Raw genomic sequence first — 16,912 nt, forward strand, 5'->3', positions numbered from 1 at the left:
AATAATATGTGTGTTGAGAATATATTATGGCGACGTTGTCGCTTAACAATTTTTATAAACGAACAAATTAACAAAATATACTTTCAACTGTCTTGTAAAACACAACAGAAATGTATTTTTTAATCTCCTCAAACGGGGTTATTATACTTACTAAATATATATTTGTACACGATTACTACGTATATTATATTTATGTGTAGCTATAGCGTATAAGTTATTTATATACAACCGATGTACGCAAAATTATAAATGTTGCAAAATGCACTTTTTAAGAATATTGTCAGCGAATTTCTTCGAGAAATTAAATACCTACGTACATACAGTTTATATTATATTATAATCGCAACAGGGAATTGTTTGATTAAAATCTTGTACACAGTTATTAATAATAATAATGATGATGATGATAATATTAATATGATGAATACATTAAGGTGTGTGTGTGTGTGTGTGTGTGTGTATATATATTATATACACCATATAGTATACAGTATACACTATATACAAATATATACAATATAATATATAATGGGAATCTTACACAAGTACAAATCGTTTGGAAGATGACGGCCAAACTAATTATGACCATTGATTATTACATTGCTAAATGGTTTTGAATGGGAGTGGGGACGAAAATATCTCATGAAACGACCTTTGCACTAACCGAGATCTCGGTCGCCGGGTCGTTGGCCGGCCGACAACGGGTGCGAGGTTTTTGCCGCCCGTTTTGCCTTGAACTCGTTTCCAATGATATAGGCAGCTGGTTATTCTATTTTATTTTCCTCTTATCGCTCAAACCGGACTATAACGTTGAACGTAACGCGGAGAACGTTGCTTAATAATATAATAATATATTTAATTTGTTTATCTAATAATAAAATAAAGGTGCCGAAAAAATAATGTAATTATAAAGCCCTCTGTAATCGCCGGAACAACACATCGAATGTTAACCCGTCCATAATTCCGGAATATAATTCGTAATTCGTAATACGTTTCACATAATATATGACATGTTTTTACTATTTACTGTAACCTAGCATAGGTAATAAACTAATAACTAATAAGCATAGAAGGTATACTTAGGTATAATGACAGTCATATGGTTAGTGCGGTGTGTCGTACATATAGGATATTCGCCGACGCCGAGCCAAAAATATAAAACAGTTTACAATAATAATATATAATATATTTGGTATCGCTACGTATGCGAATTTCAACACTAAACTTGGGTCATCTTTTGTGACAACAATGATGACGATTTGATGATTATTTTTTCGCTAAACATAATTATAACAATCGATATCGAGTATTGTTGATGTTCTATAAATGTGTCAAAAAAGCGGTTAAAAAAAATTGTTTTTTTTTTTTTTGTTATTCCGTTTTAGTAGACCTTGATGCAACAATATTGTTGATTTTTAAATTGAGCGGCGTGATTGTCAAACGTTTTCAAACGATAACCTATGATTCGAGTTTGACGTACCTACAATTTTTTTTTGAAAACCGTCTTGTGGATACAGTCATACAGTTATAACGTATACTATGATAGATACGTAAACCGGATGTTAAAATTACATCCGGACCGGACCGCGTTATAACAGTCATCGGAAACATTTTATTATATAACGTATATATTATATTGCATGAGTATAATATAATATATCGTAGTGGAGTATATTAATATGTCAATTATTGTCGGGGGTATATATTGTGTTAAAACCGCGGTGAATGTATGTCACAGTTGTTGGCCGAAAAAGTCCCATGTCTGCCGCCGTGCATAGTAGAATTATCTTCCAAGAATCATTCTATTTTCGTACGATCGGCTCTTGGCTTGTGTCGCATTTTTACATTTGATACCGCCGCTGACATTACTTGTAATAGGCACGGAATAAAATAATAATAATATCTGTAACTATATTCGTGGACGTGAACTTGATTGACAAAGAGAGAGATAGAGTTTGAATAAAAAACAAACGTCGAACAAATAAACGAAAAAGAACTACTCAGTTCGAGTTGTGAAAGAACGACAAATATTACCGTCGCGTTTTATAGTTACGTACCAACCGAACGATTATTGTAGATACCTAACCTATCTATATTAATGTTTATAAAAAAAAGTTTCTGTTATTTAAAATTTAAATAAAACAATTTTATAATATTAGGTAGGTATAAGTGATAATATTTAAAATAATTATTTTTTTGAGAGAAGGTGGATATATATCTGGATATCCCCCCTGCTTAACTAACGCTGTATAGAGACCGTTTATATATACAAATTCAGGTATTAAAACTATGAGCAGTACGATTATATTTTTAACATTAAACATCCAATATTTCAAAAATGGTCTTTTCTACGAAAAAAAATTATTTTTAAAAATATTTGTACTTTTTGAGATATATTTTTATAGAAATAATCACCCTGTAGTAATCAGTGTTATAATGATATTATGTATAAATTAGTCAAATAATTAGCAAGTAATAAATTATGATCAATCAAATGATTCAATTGTCATATAATAATTTCCGTACAAGCTTTTTTCAATGGAAACAATTATAAATAATATCTTATAATTGAAAAAACGGTAAAAAATCAAAATAAGCCCTCGCCCAGCTCCCTCATGTCCCTAAAATGTCGATACCAGTTGCATCTCCACACATTTAAACATATAGTATGTAGTAAATATGTATATAAAATATAAATATATAGGTACACGCCACACACGAATAGTATACGGTGTGGTAAGGCTTTATTCAACGATGATAATAATAATCGTGTATAGTCGAATCCGGGATTCGAAATGACGTCATATGTTAGATATAACGTTTGAAAAACAAATTCGACCTACATATTATAATATATCGGTTATTGTGTTTTATGCGTTGCGTCGCGGCTAATGATCCGACAACACTTCTATAACAACATGATTATAATAGAACGATATTATTACGATGTACGAGTTAAGGTATACACGATGCAACATCGTCAATTATCAGCATTGCGGTGGTTATCTTTATTTTCTCTTAAGGTATATTTCCCTAAGACAAGGGAAACGCAAACGACGATGGTAACTTAACTTAGTAGCTATAATTGCTATATATCATGATAATCTATATAATAAACTCGCAACTCGCGATATACGCCGTACCTAACTGTACGTAAACTGTAAAATATACGTAATTCGATAGAAGGACGTTCGGACAAAACAAAACCTCCAAGACTCGATACGGTCCGGCGCGTAAAGAATGCCTAGAAATAAAACGTTGGCTGTGTCGTGTACAATCATTATTAAGATCGAATGTATCGCCGCGGCGCGTGTACCAATATAATATACCTATGATCGTATATATTTTAAAGCCCTTTCCTTTTTCGCGTCGGCTGTCACGAAAAGAAATTTTCGAACGCCAACAATATAGAAACTATTTTTCAGCCAAAACTAACAGATCTTTTGTTGTCTACGGTAATACGCATATTTACACAAACACACACACACACACATATATGGGCATACAGACAAAAGCCGAAATATCTATCACGCGTCGTTCATAGTGGGACATTCAAACATATCATATTTTTCCATTTTATTCTCACCGTGGCAGTCCATAGAGCCATAGCTATCTATAGATCGGAATAATTATTATTTATTATAAGTAGTCCGTAGATCCCGGATTTTATATTCGTTTTGTATACATTTTTTATTTATTTACTTCAGAGGTCCAAATTAAACTATACGTATATATTATATAATAGAACTCTATTTGTATTTAAATAGTACCTATTTTAATCGAGACTGTTAAGGATCAATTTATTCGTAAACAGCATAGTATGGATTGTAGATATTATGATACTATGATGTTGTTACGTCAACGATGAATATTATGCGTTATTCCTATAAATGGGATAGGTTCCTACATGGCTACACGTTTACCTGTGAAAGATGTAACCTGCAACGACTACGAGCGAGATGAGTGTTACATAAACAAAATAAAAACCGAACGAATTTTGTTCGGTCTGGCAATCCGGTTTGGCGAAAGACAATAATAATAATAATAATATCCCAACAGTCCATCTGCTCTTCTCTTCTGCAGTAAAATCGTTACGCAAAGAAACGAAAAATCGAAGAAATAAAAACACGGTGACCAAAAATCATCCGCACGATTTTATTACTATCATATTATTTATTGTCGTGAGTCATATACGCAATCAAAGAATTAATAATTCGATAATAATAAATATTAAATAACGACTGACAACAAACCATATCGTATCAGCTAATAATAATAATATAGTAGTGTACCTAGTAGGTAAATATAAGCCCGATAAAACAAAATATTGTCAGAAAACTTGCGATCCCTTCGGGGAACGCACCCGTTTCAAAAATATCGTAAATTCCCTTACCCACTGCGATTTGGGGTGACTTTGGGACAGACGACCGACATCAGTGTCCGGGTGTGCGCGTGCGCCCGCGTTTGTGCACACTTTCGCGCCGTCGACGCTGTAGCCCGGCATCGGCGGCGGCGGCGGGGGGGCCGAATACGCACCTTGCGGGGGATGATGTTTTGTTGTCCCGGGGGAAGATGAGGTGGTGTATAAAAGGCGTATAACCGAGTGTAGCACAGTGCGTGTGTTTTGACGATGTTTAAATATACGGCGGCGGCGACGGTAGCGTCGCCGCCGCCGAACGGGTGGGCGAACTCGCACGGCGCTGACCTACTTACCGCGGAGCAGGTTACCGACCTCTTCCCTCTTCGTTTACACCGGCCGCAACGGAGGCCCCACTTATAACCTTCACGCGATACACAAACAAGCGCTGACATACACACACACACGCGCGCGCTCTCAGACCGTCGTCGTCGTTCGCCGGCAGTGGCCTCAGCTACCATTGGCGGCCGAAAGTCCCACCAGAAAAAAAACCGTTCGTTTTGCATTAAACAGACAGAGATTGCACAAGCCTCCGTCGCGTGTGTACACTCGTTTAATACATGTATATATTTTTTTCTATTTTGTCTTTCTCGCTTTTCTCCGCCGCCGCCGCCAACAGCCGCTCGATCATTCCCGAACCGATCGTCATCGATTATACGTGGGTCCCGCTATCGTCGTGGCCGCCGCCGCCGCCGTCACCGTGAAACGCCGCAAAAGTCCGAAAACTTTGTGGCGAAAAAAAATTAATCCCTCGATCGTATTCGTTTCGCGTCACTCACGGTGTTTATTTACCGGTTTTTGACGGAAAATATTTATCAAAAACGGTTCTCGGCGTTAAACGCAGTCGCGGTGGCTGGGCGTTACCCCGTGTTCGCGGTCGCTGAGAGATAGATGCCGCGTGACGCGGGTGTTGTGCGCTACGGGGCGTGCTCGTGTAGCTCGTGCGCGACAAAAGATTGAAGAGAAAGTGACAGTATTCGCTCGATGACCGAACGCGCCACACGGTGTCGGTTGTATTCAATACAAAACGATAGATAGGATTTTCTCCCATGTACGACGTTGCCGCCGCCGCATTCTCATCAACGTGATATGATTGAATTTTTTTTTACCTTTTGCGACGATGCGACTATTGCAGCAACCGTTATCGTGTGTTATGGGGCAGATTTTTTTACACTGCGTCGCGTCACGTTTTAAATAACTGGACTTGTACGCGCGCATATCGACGAATAATATTTTTTACATTAAGCGAGGTAAATGTTTACATGATACCTCACTTATATATCACTTATATGTTGATACAGTTTTTTTTTATGTTTCACGTGTTTATGTGAATAAAAGTACAACGTGCGGTTCGCAAAAAAATTTTCATTAAAAATAATAATAATTATTATTATTATTATATAACAAATAACCGTTTTGTCTTATTCGTTAAATTCTAATCGTAACGATATATTGTTTGTTGAACAGGAATTATGACCCTAACAAGTACCCCGTGTGACCTGAGTACCATGAGTCTGTTTCAAGACCTGAAACTGAAGAGGCGCAAAATAGATTCAAGGTGCAGCAGTGACGGTAAGATATTTTATAGATATCTATAGTAATTATATTTACCTTTTCTTTTTATGTTAAAGATCTTTCACTTTTTACTTTAATAATTTTAAATAAGTATAAGTACCTATATCAAGGTTATTTTGTAATTAGTAAACTATCAAGCTAGCTATGAATTGATAATACAATTTTAGAAATTAAATAAGATTAATATTTTAGGTATGATTTGCTCTATCATGATAACTGATAAATGATAACAGATACAAATTTAACCTTATTTACATTAATATCTTACAACTCTCTTATTATTTAGTTCATATTTTTTTCTTAAAATTTTTTTTATTATTTAGTATCTCTGTTTATTAGTATGTTAGCTATATGAAAAAAAAAAGATTATTATTATCTTATATTTGCATATAAATCTTTAAAAAGGGTGTAATATTAGTCTACACCCCTACCCCTTAGTAATAAATTGTAAATTTTAGCGCTTGATAATATTTATAACATTTAAAAATTTTAACTACCTATTTTCAGTTTTATTAAAATACTTAAATTATTAATAATTATAATTTAAGGTCTTTTACTAGTCTATTTAACTATTGGTTTTCCTAAAACAGAAATGATAGTAAATGTTTTTTTCTGCTAATTTTAAAATATGATTCACACAATTTATGATTTATTTATTTATTTACTTATTGTTTTTTACTCTATTAAGACCATAGTTTTTTTATTGAGAATTTCTTCAAATACCTACCCTACGGGTTTTTGTATCCATTTTGAATCATATAACATTAACTATTTAGACATTTTTAAATTTAAGCTGCAGTATGAGTTATAGATGAAACAATAATAAATTATTAACTTAACTAATTTAGTTGTTATAATAATTCATCGGTTTATTTTGCGTTAGATAATATTAATTAACAATTAAAGTATAGCTATAGTTATTGCGAAACTTTTAACGTGCTCTATTTAAATTATGCTTAATAATACAATATGCAATAAAAAATTTAAAAAAAATATATAAAATTTCAATATGTAAATAACTTAAAATGTTTAAGGTCAAACTAGTGATATAATAATAAGACGTATAAAAACGATTTTAGAAATATCGTTTTTAATAAAATCTTAAGTATTCAAAATTTAACACTTATCATTACATCGTGGTATGTATATTGTATATATCAATATATTTGTGTATGACAACGAGTACCAGTTTTTGATAATTTCCTCGTTGACGAACCATGACGACACGACGTCTTTATATTATATTTACTTATTAATCGCAGTTGACCCCTAAATGCATACCATAGGGACGAAATACTTAACCCAGTGACCGAGACAAATCGTCATCCCAAATACGACATGTTTGTTGTTTTGACACAGAACCATCCGAACCCATCCGTATTATGATGATTCTTTACGAGTCACTTAATACTTATTATTGGGGAAGAAAACTTATGTATAGTAAATGGTAGCCGCAATAATGCGTATTACTATAAAATACTACAATACACGATAATAAATATGTCCAACCCATCCAAAATAGTTGGACACCGGACGGTTTTCATTGTGCCTAAGGTCATGGGAACCTATCTGAAACGCAACCCCCAATCATGGGTTAGTCACGGTGGTTTTTTGTGCAGCACGCGGGGTTTTTGCCCACGTGGCAGCACCGGTACGACTCATGGGAACTGACCTGACCTAAATCCGTAATGATGTCGTTTTTATTTCTTTTCATGTATCAGTACTATTGTATGTAATATATAACGTATATAGGTTCCCTCGCGAGAATTTTTTTCCCCGAGAATTGGACGACCTATATATCGTATAATAATTGACCAATGATCATTGATGACAATAATAACAATATTATATATGTTAGTACACACCAATTTCCAAAATCGAAACCAAATGATTTCGATTTTTTTCTAAAGATTTCACACTCGTCAGTCACTATACCTGTCATTCTCCTGATTTACACGTGTATATAGGATATAATGTACTATTTATATAATATAATATAGGTACCTATTATATTATCATAGGTACACTGGCGTTTATAAGTCTCATCATTCGGTGGTTCGCATATATACACATTACTGTTATTATCGTAACTAAATATTGTAATGCGCTGCGTATACGGCCCCCCGAGTGCGTGACCTAATAATATAACTTATAAGAGTAGTTGAAACGACTTATTTTATCTTATCTATCCCGAACTGCACTTGTGCATTACCTATACTTTACACTTCTTTCTATGGCCTATATACGCGAAACTATATATGGACAACAATATTGTTATTACCTATATACATTGCATACAAATAAATCCCTTTATACTTCTTATTTAGTATGTGCAATTTTTAAAGATATCTATTTGTATTTATGTTTGAACAGGTGAGAGCATAGCGGACACGAGTACTTCATCACCAGACGTCGCTGGCCCGGCATCTCCGTCAAGCCGAATGGACAGATCGGTACCGTCGCCCGGACTTATCATATCGATGGATAGGTACGATTTTCCGTGACATGTCGGGGAGGGTATCGGGGCCACTGACCACTGAGGTTGCATATCATGATTTACGAGTGATTTTGCAACCGGCGTTTAACATCTCGTTTTCCGACAAAATCACGCGACCGCAACTACAACGATAGCCTGTTTATATTATATATTATTGCAAAATCTCTCTGTTTATACACGATGTTTGCAAGAGTATCCGTGACCGAAGACGATGTCTTAACTATCGTATAAGAGTATGGGACGCAATAATACACTAATATATTAAGTGGATTCCGACCACTTTTAAGGAGTTTAATATTTACAATTATCCTAGTACTAGCGTTTGTACTGTAAAAGAGATAGCGGAGCGTTATCACACACGCACGTACATTTTATTAATTTGTAGTCATTGACTATAATACGTTTCAATGAAAGTATGACGTAGTTTTTACTCATCGTACACATTCGGTTACATTTCGAAAACATATTTAAATCTTTTCATAAGCTTACTCGAAATTTATCATTCTTGTTTTTTTTTTACAATTATGAATTTTAAGAGTACATTTAATAAAGTGGGATGATCAATCTCGTGTTAATTATACAAAAAATTTAAATTTGTTTATATGTTTATTTATCATATTGCCAGTTTTATCGGTACTATCGACAATGAATATATTCGACAAAAAATTAATCCTGCACGGAAATTTCGCTTTCTATATAGCAATTCGATTACGATCTTGAACATTCTTTTAAGCTTCTTATATTTTAATATTTATCTTTTTCTGTTTTGCAAGGTGCGTGTTGCACGATTACGTTTAAGATTCAATCGTCCGATACGGAAAGAGTTACAGGCTTGGGCCGTACACTTACCTTTATAGTGCTCTAAATCACCAATAATACTCTTATCGATTAAATAAAAACATTTTGTTTTAACGGCCGCGATTGTAATCAATATAATTATTTTCGGACGTAATAATTGCACATAAAATACAATATATATATATATATATGTATGTACAATTGTTTTGATCGGTCCCGTATGTTTATGTGTGTATATAGAATGGCGTCGTCTCCGGAATGCGGCAGCATGACCACGGACAGCGGGCAAGACCCGAATGACGTGGGAGAAGGCGTCAAGGTCAAAGAGGAGATGTTAGACGATCCGCAGCCGAAAGACATGATCGGGACGGGATACGAAAATGGGACGGTGGCCGATAACAAGACGGAACCACCGTCGCCGTCGCCATCACCTTCGGCGGTGGTCACAGCGGCGTTGGCGGCGGCGACGGCGGCAGCGCAACATGAGCAGCAGCAGCAAAGGCGCGAGTCGGTGGTGATGACCAGCCCGTTGAGTTGCGTCGTCAAGTCGGCAACAACGCCACCGCCGCCGCAGTCGTTGTCATCATCGTCGTCGTCGTCGTCACTATCGCCACCCTTGACTTGGACGACGGTGACCTCTCAAACGAATCCGCCGCCGCTGAGGTGTTACACGCCCTCCTCCACCGCCGACTCCATGTCGGTGACACAGCAGTACCAGCAGCGCCGGCAATCCGTCGTCACGTCCGTGTCATCGGCGTTTTGGAACGCGGGCACGCAGACGTCGCCCGCGTCCACGGCGCCCGGCAACGCGTCTGTGGCCACCGCGGCCGCAGCATCAGTGCTGTCCGTGTGTCGCATCAACGGCGTCCGGCCCGAGCTTATTGGCGGTGCGGGTTTCGCGACCACGGCTGCGGCTGCCACCGGCAACACCGACATGAAACCGCCCACCGCCATACCCCCGCGGACCACCCGGTCTGCACCTACCGTCATTATGGGCGAAGCGGGTAAGTCGTTAGAACGCATATTGACTTTATATATGATTTAATGATTCGGACGAGTGGACGATTTTTTGGTGGAGTTTAGTGCCGTTTACATTTAGCATATTTTCGTTATCCCACCAACAGTGTCGTAATACGGAGATTATTGTGTTTCGCAGGTGGGGTGCGGACGATGATCTGGTCCAGTCCACCCTGCACCGTGGAACAGTCCACGTCACCAGCCAGCACTGGCTGCGGTTCCATACCGTCGACGGTCAGCACGCCGTACTGGTCGTCCGCGGCCACGTGGTCGTCCAACACGTCGTCCGTGTCGTCCCCGTCGCCGTCACCGTCGGCGGTCAGCGAAGAGTCGGCCGCCCATCTGCTGTTAAACCTCGGAGTGGCCGCTGGCCACGATGTGGCGTCCGTCATCAGCCACATGCCCGGTCTCAGGCCCATTGGTGGTCAGCTGCAGCAGACATCTGTAGCCAGTGGTGGAAATGGCGGTGGCGGCAACGTCGCTGGCGGTGGACAGCAGAGCTTTCACGTGCCGCTCAATATGGAACGGCTGTGGGCCGGCGACCTGTCCCAACTCCCGGTGGCCGCCACGCATCAGATGCACGCGCTCAACCTGACGGCCAATACGGGACCCGCCGAATGGCCGATGGCCGGTCCCAACGGCGACAACAAATCCGCACCTGTCAACGCTTACCACCAGATGGAGGAAGCCGACGAACAGGAACAACCCATGGTGTGCATGATCTGTGACGACCGAGCCACGGGTCTTCATTACGGCATCATCACTTGTGAAGGGTACGTATTATAGCCTTGAACCAAACAGCCGTTTTGTATTTTTCCGATTTCCCAGCAAATAATATTATTTACAACATGATCTATGTCCAACATTTTGAACATTTCAGTTAAAATACTGTAGAGGGGCAAAACCACAATAATACTAAATTTCTAATAAACATAGTTTATCGGCAAATTTTTGCAGTTATAATTTATAAGGATTGGTCTGGATCAGAGAGGCCGTGATGATATAATGTTATACGTACATAATTTCATGATGCTATTTCGATGAATAAAAATATAACCTAAATTATCGGAACTGGGGATTCAATATTAAAAAAAAATAAAAGTTAAAAATGTAAAAGTTTTAGTAAATTTTATGGGTAACGTTTCTCCACCAAAATTTACGGCAATAAATATGAAAGGATAACATTCACGTTTTTCCCTTTACGCATCTCCTTTTCAATGACGTCACGTCGTTCAAGTTTACTAACGTAAACACTATACATGTCGTGTACCTACGTTTATTGTCATACATATATTTCTAAGATTTTTAAGTAAAAATTGCGTTGCTCCAGAATTGGGTTAAAGCGAGTAGTTTTTACTAACCTACGGGAAAAATACACGGCATAGCGCAATGTCGCAAATTTATCCACGGTGCGATGTATATACATTAAACGTATACGTACGTATCGTCGTTGCCGTAACTGTACAACTCTTAACGGTACGCCTCGTCTCACTCAAGGACGACGACTTTTTTTTACTACAAGGTTATAGTATAATATAGACATTACGCGTATATTTCCATTCATCCGACACAGGAGTCGTTAACACTAATATAATAAAAAAAAAAACACACAGCACAACATCTATCGTATTTATTACTGTTTTTTTTTTCATACCTAATAGACATTAACGTTTTTCTTATTCCCAAACAGATGCAAGGGGTTCTTTAAACGTACCGTCCAAAACCGGAGGATATACACGTGTATAGCTGAAGGCACTTGTGAAATAACAAAAGCTCAAAGAAACAGGTGTCAATATTGCCGGTTTAAAAAATGCATCGGTCAAGGAATGGTGTTGCAGGGTAAGCGAATCGTGTCGAGAGCACCATTTTACTATATATACGTAATATTTGTAAATTAAAGATTACTGTGAAAATTATAACGCAAAAATAATTTTAAAAAAGTAATATTTTATTTTAACGTGTTTCTAGCCGTTCGAGAAGATAGAATGCCCGGTGGACGAAATTCTGGCGCTGTTTACAACTTATACAAGGTAATTACATACTGCATAATATTATACACATTAATTTGTATTGTTTATTATCCGCGTTGATGAGAAATTTATGTTTAGATATTTTTATTCCTTCTCAAATGGAGATTTAAGAAATTTAACATCATTTATCATTTATATATATGTTATACTTATAATTGAATGACATATTAATAAATCACCTACGTTTTAGGTAAAGTATAAGAAGAAGAGGCCACCGAAGAACGGACAAGTCAAAATGGAGAAGTCCGTCACGTGCACCACGGCCAGTACCATGACTACGATGAAAACGGAAAACCAGGATAATAACTCCTCATCCATGTCGACTCTGGTCAACGGAACCATATTAAAGACTGCACTGACGAACCCCAGCGAGGTAACTAACATATTAAATATTATGGTAAAAGCGTCAAATTTACATAATTTTATAACTAATAATATTCATGTGCATTTCATTGTCCCCTACAGGTCGTTTATCTCAGACAACGACTAGACAACGCCGTGAGTTCGTCAAGAGACCGTACGTTTTCGATCGAAGCCACGGTGAACATGATCAAGAACCTCGTGGACTGCGACGAGTTTCAAGATATTGCCACTCTGCGGGTAAATACACGATATTATATTAAAATATTATCCATCGCTGTCGTTAGAAAAAATAAACTGACCATATCTGTAGACACATTAAGAATAGATAGGCAATTTTAATATTTAGTTTCAAAATAGTAACTTATACCTAATAATAATATATGTTTATTAATTGTTTAAATTGATTTGTAACAACATAAATAATCATGATAAATTAAAGTAAAATTATAAATAATATTCTTTCTAATCACTTTTATATTTTATATATATTATATACCTATAATATTTGATATTATTACTGTTCGTTTAAATATTTTACTATTTGGCTTTATTAAATAATTATTCTGAAAAAATTATTTTTTTTCTTAATAAAAGAATATTTACAGTTTGAGCTCATTAGATAAATTAGATAATATATACAACTGAATACATTAACTATTAACATTCCGATTCATGCGCTTAAATGTATTATACTGTATAGTCTATAGTCTATATTATACATATTGAAAACTAACGAATCGGTCATTAATATTACTTATTAGTTATTAGTAATTGATAATATAGTATTGTGAATTATTATATGTATTGTATTGTGTATCTTTTATAGAACATGGAGGATTTGCTCGAACACAATTCCGATTTGTCAGCCAAACTGATGCAGATCGGTGACTCAATCGTTTACAAACTGGTGCAATGGACCAAGCGTCTTCCGTTTTATCTTGAATTGCCAGTAGAAGTGAGTTCAGTAATTACTATAAGCTGCCATGTATAACAGTGTTTGGAAACTCAATGATTAAAGTTTTTATGGGTTATGTATATAGGAAAAAATATAAAAATTTCAATAAATATACTCATTATAATGTAAAAATGATTTTAACTATATTTTATAATAAAAAAAATTAAAGCTAAACCAAACGTATCATAATATACAATGATGATGCATTTTTCATTGTGGAGTATGATTAATTTCACAACATATTTAGTTTTTTTATAGTCTTTTTTTATTTATTTAGTAAATATAATATTAATTTAAAATAACATAAGTAATATAAATAAACTTCAATCATATATATTTTTTTGTTATACACGGCGAACCGTAGTCTTAATAATATATTTTTATTACAATGACTTACGGATTTCGTTTTACAGGTGCATACGAGACTTCTGACACACAAGTGGCATGAGCTATTAGTGTTAACCACTTCGGCGTACCAAGCAATACACGGGCCCCAGAAGATTTGGAACTCCACCAACATGAACGGTGACCGGAACGAGGATTCCGAATTTCACCAAGAGGTATGAACATTAAACCACACGATAGCAGCGATCTATATAAAATTACGCACGCTGTTACCTATTTCATATTAAACCCGAAATTTCCGCAGGTGTCTCATAATCTGTGCATATTACAAAACTGCCTGTCCTCGATGATGGGCAAACCCATAACGATGGACCAGCTCCGACAAGATGTTGGTGTTATGGTGGAGAAGATCACACACGTCACCCTCATGTTCAGGAGGGTAAAGCTGCGAATGGAAGAGTACGTGTGCCTGAAAGTCATAATCATGTTGACACAGAGTAAGTACATTATACCACCGTCTAGGCAATCCAGAATATTAATAATAATCGTTGTTGTTTTTGCTTATCCTTCTATAGATAACGGCAATACCACTAGTGAGCTGGAAACCATCCAAGAGAGATATACGTCTTGTTTAAAGACTTATGTCGAACACACTTTTCCCATGCAACCTAACAGGTTGCAAGATCTCCTTCATCGACTGCCAGAGGTAAATTATTTACTACTGCAATATAACGACCGTGTCCTTAAATCGAATTTATATTTAAGTACATCTCAAGCCTTATTCTAAGGAAATATATATCTAAAGTGTAGTTGGAATTACACTATGAGTGATTAGAATAGAATAAAATAATCGTTTATTCAGTGTTATAAAGAACACTTTTAAAATGTATATAAATAAAACTCAAATCGTTTTAAAATATAAAAAAAATATATTTATGTAGTTAATATAATACCTATATATACAATAATATGCATTTTTTTTTAAAACAAGTAATCTATTACGCTTTAGTACTTAACATGATGTATTTGAAATATTCATTCGTAGTCCATATTTAAAATGTAATTATTGATTCTATAAAATTACATTTGTATAATTAAAAATAACAAATTTACGTGAAAATTGTATGTTAATGTAAAATTTGAAAATGAATCACCAGAAAATAAAAACTAAAATATTTAAATATTTAACAACATTCCATACATTTTTTTAAATTTTAAAACATTCTCGTATACTCGTCTCATAATAATATCAAAATAATATTAAACTTATATTGTCTATTTTAACATTTTCATCACTCATTCTCCAACTATCTTCAAATTAACGGTTATCAACATCCTTTTTTGGACAGTAATGTAAAATCCTTAGAACATGGTCTGCGTGTACTTTTTTTACTCCTAAATAATAGAAATATTGTTAAGTGTGATTAAAATTGAATCATGATATTAAATAAATTTATATTACAATTTTTCCCCCTTACAGATTCAGTCAGCCGCTTCGCTCTTATTAGAGTCAAAAATGTTTTATGTGCCTTTCCTCTTGAACTCCACGATCAGAAGTTAGTGCGTACATTATGCACAGAGGATAGCTACTGATCATCATTATTATAATAGAATAGAACCAGTTACCAAAATAATAACTATATGTAATATATGAAAGTGAAAATGAAGAAGAAATTTGAAACGTCTAGATTTTGTCTACCTCGCACGCATGCGCGTGTGAACGCTACCGTAATATAGTTAGTATGTATTCGTTTTGTAGGTAAATTGTGCATTGTTGATTGTTATATTATTATGTGACCGAGAGGAGATTCTTATATTAGGAATATATTTTTTTTAAGTTTTTCTTGTTTTTATGTATTACTAATACGTTTCATTTTGTGACTCTTGAGTTTTTCCTTTGCGATTTGGGAGTTATTTAATCGTTGAATCCAGCTATATAAAAGTATCTATAATGTTAACATAATGTTAGTATAATAATATATTGTCTGTGAAAATTTGCCCCACGTCTGTATAAACTACGTATATATATATATATATATATTATTTTAAGATAGTATAATTATTACAATATGAGAAAAGTTTGCCGAAAGAGATTATAATAATAATAATATATGATGACGATGATATAGGTATACGCGTATGGGTTATCTTTGTATTAATTAGACTTAATTGTAGTTGTAATGTTATATTGTATTTCGAGTGTATAAACTCATGCGTACAGTACCTAAATCATGTATAATATATATATATTTATATATATTTATATATTAAATACGTTAGTATAGGTACGTTTTGTTTAAATGATGTAGGCTGATTGCTGAATTATATTATCTTCTCTCTCTTTGTTTCTCTATTTTTCCAATCCCCCCTCCCTTATCACTCTCTCATTCTCTCTATTTCCGAGTGTTTCTTTACGGTATACTCTCCTCCTAATTTTGATCGAGTGACGTTAGGCAAAACGTAATGGGCACCGTCATTGTATTCGTATTTAATACTGACACACACACATTCTCTCACACACACATACACATACACACTCTCTCACATATATAATATATTCGAAATGGCTATAAATTATTTTGGTATTTCTGACAACTTTGTGATTTCTTATTAACGTAATTTATAATTATTATATAGTAAAAATATAGTTTGACTTACATAATTTTCATTCATCGCGTAATATGTATAAATATATATTACTTTTGTACCTATATTATTTTTTAAAAAATAAGTGAATACTTAATTTTTTTAATCAACACACTGCCAGTATATAAATAACAATTTTGCATTATACTACTTTTATATTTTCATAAAAAAAAAATAAGTAAAAAAAATAAAACGTGAAAACTATATTTTTATACATTTTTCGTATAAACGAAAAATTAATTTTAAAATATTAAAATAATATAGTAATA

At 35.0% G+C, this 16,912-nt stretch overlaps 1 protein-coding gene across 7 annotated transcripts in view; it reads left to right on the forward strand.

The window, feature by feature from the left end:
* The window catches only part of LOC113550895 (hormone receptor 4), a 76,666-nt gene extending 59,964 nt beyond the window's left edge, over positions 1–16,702 (forward strand). For 4 of the 7 annotated variants that reach the window (XM_026952841.1, XM_026952842.1, XM_026952840.1 and 1 more), the window contains 12 exons: positions 5,885–5,989; positions 8,366–8,480; positions 9,528–10,291; positions 10,444–11,077; positions 11,995–12,143; positions 12,273–12,334; positions 12,525–12,707; positions 12,800–12,934; positions 13,524–13,652; positions 14,066–14,212; positions 14,302–14,703; positions 15,478–16,702. In XM_026952841.1, coding sequence (XP_026808642.1) covers positions 5,885–5,989; positions 8,366–8,480; positions 9,528–10,291; positions 10,444–11,077; positions 11,995–12,143; positions 12,273–12,334; positions 12,525–12,707; positions 12,800–12,934; positions 13,524–13,652; positions 14,066–14,212; positions 14,302–14,703; positions 15,478–15,558 — 2,906 coding nt within the window. In that variant the 3' untranslated portion in view covers positions 15,559–16,702. Of the gene's footprint in view, positions 1–4,904; positions 5,668–5,884; positions 5,990–8,365; positions 8,481–9,527; positions 10,292–10,443; positions 11,078–11,994; positions 12,144–12,272; positions 12,335–12,524; positions 12,708–12,799; positions 12,935–13,523; positions 13,653–14,065; positions 14,213–14,301; positions 14,704–15,477 lie in introns of those variants that run through there. The other 3 variants (XM_026952847.1, XM_026952846.1, XM_026952843.1) reach the window with 3 other exon arrangements.
* The last annotated feature ends 210 nt before the right edge of the window (positions 16,703–16,912 follow it).

Source organism: Rhopalosiphum maidis, chromosome 2, assembly GCF_003676215.2.
Source record: "Rhopalosiphum maidis isolate BTI-1 chromosome 2, ASM367621v3, whole genome shotgun sequence".
Lineage (NCBI taxonomy): Eukaryota > Metazoa > Arthropoda > Insecta > Hemiptera > Aphididae > Rhopalosiphum > Rhopalosiphum maidis.